This window comes from Drosophila busckii, chromosome 3R (genome assembly GCF_011750605.1).
Source record: "Drosophila busckii strain San Diego stock center, stock number 13000-0081.31 chromosome 3R, ASM1175060v1, whole genome shotgun sequence".
Classification (NCBI taxonomy): Eukaryota; Metazoa; Arthropoda; class Insecta; order Diptera; family Drosophilidae; genus Drosophila; species Drosophila busckii.
The window spans coordinates 217080-220951 of NC_046607.1; the positions used below are offsets into that span (position 1 = coordinate 217080).

At 39.1% G+C, this 3872-nt stretch overlaps 1 protein-coding gene across 1 annotated transcript; it reads left to right on the plus strand.

Moving 5' to 3' along the window:
• Positions 1-922: 922 nt before the first annotated feature.
• Positions 923-3324, plus strand: LOC108602138. Its single transcript, XM_017990166.1, has 8 exons — positions 923-1280; positions 1340-1509; positions 1690-1833; positions 1893-2102; positions 2166-2342; positions 2404-2693; positions 2747-2892; positions 2981-3324. The coding sequence occupies exons 1-8, from the start codon at positions 1001-1003 to the stop codon at positions 3298-3300; spliced, it is 1737 nt and encodes a 578-aa protein (XP_017845655.1). The 5' UTR covers positions 923-1000; the 3' UTR covers positions 3301-3324.
• The last annotated feature ends 548 nt before the right edge of the window (positions 3325-3872 follow it).

Below are 3872 nucleotides of genomic sequence, written 5' to 3' on the forward strand. Positions count from 1 at the left end.
GAAAGTCGAACCAAGCTGATAACGCTCACAATATTAAACGGAAAAAACAGCTTCAATCCGTTCTTGACCGATGCCGATTTTAGAAACGTAACGCGCTGGCTGTTCTGTGTATGTATGAGTGCGTTCGTGTTATGATGATGACCTAGTTAAAATTGGTTGCGGCCAACTATAATGCGCCCGCTTCTTTTTATTGATTGTGGATAATCAATATAGACTTCTGAAGTTAACATTACTTTATTTTAATTTTTAAAAATTTTAACATCAGAGTGCCGCTTATATTAAAAGAAAAAGAAATAAATACAAAAAAAAATTTCGGTGCTAGGCTACACACTTTTTGAAAAATTATAAATCAGCCTTCTCATTAAGCATAGTTTCCTCAACAACAACACAAATGTTTTGTTTTATGTTAATATCCGAGTGAGACATATGCCAAAACATGGTCGATATAAAAAAAATTCTATATAAAATCGATATACATGAACCAGAACTAAGTTTGGTTTAGACCATAAGAGCTAGATATACCATATTTTATTATATTATTCCAGCACTCGCGGCAGATAAAATTATAGATTTACTACATAGCAAAGAAAATAATATAATTTTTCTTAAAAATTTCAAGAGCAGCTCTTTTCAAAATGCTACATTTTCATTTTTTTATTATGTGTGGTGGTCTATTTAATGGTTTTGTTGTCAATGATTAAGTAGCTTCAGCCACCTGCAAGTATTTATTACCATTAATTAATTTTCTACTTGCAAATCCGATTAACCACATGATTTATCAAATGATCATTGTTGATATACCTTCTGCAATACTCTACCAATAGTATTGTCTGTCCTAGCACCCTAACTCGAACTGAGTAGGTTTTGCCTAGTTAATGAATTATTAACTCACTAAATACTGTTATTTATACATCGTTATTGTTTACATTACATTTATTAAGCGTTTGTATATCACTCTTTTACGATTTTCTTATTACTGTTTTTAACTACACAGTAAAATATGACAAAGTTTGAAGATTTGGCCCCTCCTTCGGCTGGAGTTAAGCCGCATGTGGAGCCATGGCGAGTAATCGGATGGCCGGCAGATCAATTGCGAGCCATGTTTACAGACTGGGGTGCATTCTTTGCCCGCAAACAAAGAATGAACTCTAGCATGTCTTATTTGGATGCTGCATTGGAAATGGATCCTAATGATGTTAATGTGCTAATGAGACGTAGCGAAATTAAAAGAATGCAGGCGAGAGCACCCAAGGCACTCATTGACTGCAAGAAGGCAAAAGGTTTTGCACAAATTAAATTATAGAATGAACTTGCGCCTTTGTTATTTCCCTTTTAACAGACATACTTAGCTGGAAGAAGCCAAACGAATTCAATCCACATGTTAGCTTGGAGATCTGCGATGCGCTTTACGAGTCCAATCGCTTTGAGGACACTAAGCGAAAGCTTCACAATAATCTGCGTCAATTTTCAAGCTTGCAAGCAAGACCTGTGTTAAAACGCTTAACTGCGGTAGGTACACTTGATCTAGATCACTAAAGTGGAGCTAACCCAAGGTCACGTTACTTTTTACTAGAAAACTAATTTTATATTTATTGCCTAATTTATAAATTTACAAGATTTATCAAAGTCTTATTCTGAAATGGTGGCTTTCATTAGATTGTGAGTAGCTCATACTTTGTTATACCTCAGGTCAATGAAAACTTTGCTGATACGCTCTCGGATGATTCTTGGCTGTCTGTACATCGACTTATTAACAAGATGGCTAAGGACCAGGCGAGGAAGTCTAAAGAATCAAAGCCAGAGTGTGATGTGCTAAGTATTTTGGATGAGGAGGTAATCTCTTATGACTGATTGGACTCAAACTTGTGTAAGATCGTGTTCTTTTTTTACAGGAAGAGTTTCTGGTACCATTAGAGATAGAGCGCCGAGCGCGACTGTTTAAGATATACCATCAGACATATCTCGATAAGTGCTGGGTGGATGTGGGCTTTCTGAAGAGGCTGCGAAAGAGTCCAAATCTACTGCCCAAAGAGAGTCGAGAGTCCACCCCGTTTTTAAGAAGGCTGACCGAACAAAATTATAAAACATCTCGCACTTTTGCGGTATATTGTTATTGCTCTATGCAACTTTCTTGCTCCAGAATTCTAATTAGAATTAAATTATAGAAAATGCTGCACACGCGCTGTCCGCTCTACAGTAAATTTTCGATGAACTACCCAAATAAGGAGCTCTATCAGCAGCATCAACAAAAGAATCTATTTCGCATTCAATACCAAACGAGACGAAACATGTTCAAGATATTGAGAACCATACGACAACTTATACAAAATGGGCAACAGACGGTGGGTGGGTCTACAAGTTCATGTTGAGCGGTTATAATTTATATTAAACATATTGGTTTAGAAACTATCGGAGTTTGTTGAGGAAGTCATGGGCAATTATGTGACGATCAAAACGAATCGCATCATGCCTTGGAAGTTTGAATTCATTAATGAGGTCTACAACTATTTAGGTTTAGCTCGCATTAATGAATACAAAATTCCCAGCGACATGAAGGTTTTATCTGGCAAACAGCGCCTTCTCGCACTCTTCAAAATACCCATCGAGCTGTCAAACTTTGCAAATGTAAAGGAAGATCACATACTGAACATTCAACGCATAAGTACCGAAGACCCAAAAGCAGAACGTTTCAAGTATGTAGGCAACTGCCGGCAACTTTAATATTTCGCTAACCTTTATGGCATAGAAAGCTCATGGCTCGACTGGAGTATCGCATGCGCGTGGCAAAGCATCCCATAGAACGGAGCTATCTGCTGCATGAAGCGGCGCAGGCGCACTTAGATAGCCACTCCTTTGACACCTGCTGCTCGCTGGCACGCAAGGCCTTGGATGGTGAGTTGTTGAACAAGACCGCTAATTGCTGAGATCCCTCAAAATTCTTTTTCTCTCTCACTCACATACATATACAAACGTGTTAAAGAGGCTCTGATTGCCAGCAGCAATCTATGGGCATTTCTAAGCTGCATTGTAGCATGCAAAGCACACGCGGTGCTCGGCAAAATCGAGAAGCAGAAGGAAACGTTAACGCATGCCTTTCGGTTGGCCAAACGGCTTAAGAATATCGACTTGTGCTTGTTTGTCGATATCTGCCTCAAAGTAAATGCTGAAGAAATGGAAATCAAAAGGGCGCTGGCCTCGTCAGATTTTGGTATTAGGAAACGAGCATATCGCACTGCCAGCCAAGATGAAACGCCATTATCAATCTCGCCCAAAAGAAATTCTAATGTGACACCTAACTAACCATAATAAAAAATAAACCTATAATAAAACTGAGGAAAAATAACTTTAATTCTAAGACCGCAATGCAGTGGGCATCTGATGTTTGCAAACTAGCGTTTGCCTTAACTTTCTTCCAACATGAAGTTGCAAGTGGGGTTTTCCTTTTGTATTTCCGGCCAGTGAAAGTTTGTTTCAGCTGCAGTAGCAGTAGCAGTAGCAGTTTGAAGTCTGAGCGAAGAAAACCCCAAAAACATTAACGCTTGTTGGGCCATTCAATCACTGCAAGTGCCTGCAAGAAGAGCGCTGCTTGCACTTGCAACTCGTAACTTGCCTCAGTACAGAGAAATATAAAAGTTGTAGGTATATACTGTACACATATAAATAGTTGTGTGTTTGTATATAAATATTGTATGCCGCTTGAGCTGCACTGTTGTTGGAAACATTTTTAACGCAAACTTTTCACACTTTACCAATGAGGCAGGACGGGAGTTGCTTGGCTGCTGCTGCTGCTGTTGTAAATCAGGATTTTTACTGCCACTGCCTCGACCGCTGGTGCTGTTGCTGCCGCTGCTGCATACGCCCCTCGCTTACTT

Bases quoted from the DNA above. Each gene is read 5' to 3' on its own strand.
- LOC108602138 (XM_017990166.1), top strand. From the start codon at position 1,001: ATGACAAAGTTTGAAGATTTGGCCCCTCCTTCGGCTGGAGTTAAGCCG. The intron at 2,343-2,403 runs GTGGGTGGGTCT...ATATTGGTTTAG, and splicing joins TACAAAATGGGCAACAGACG to AAACTATCGGAGTTTGTTGA. The intron at 2,893-2,980 runs GTGAGTTGTTGA...AACGTGTTAAAG, and splicing joins GGCACGCAAGGCCTTGGATG to AGGCTCTGATTGCCAGCAGC.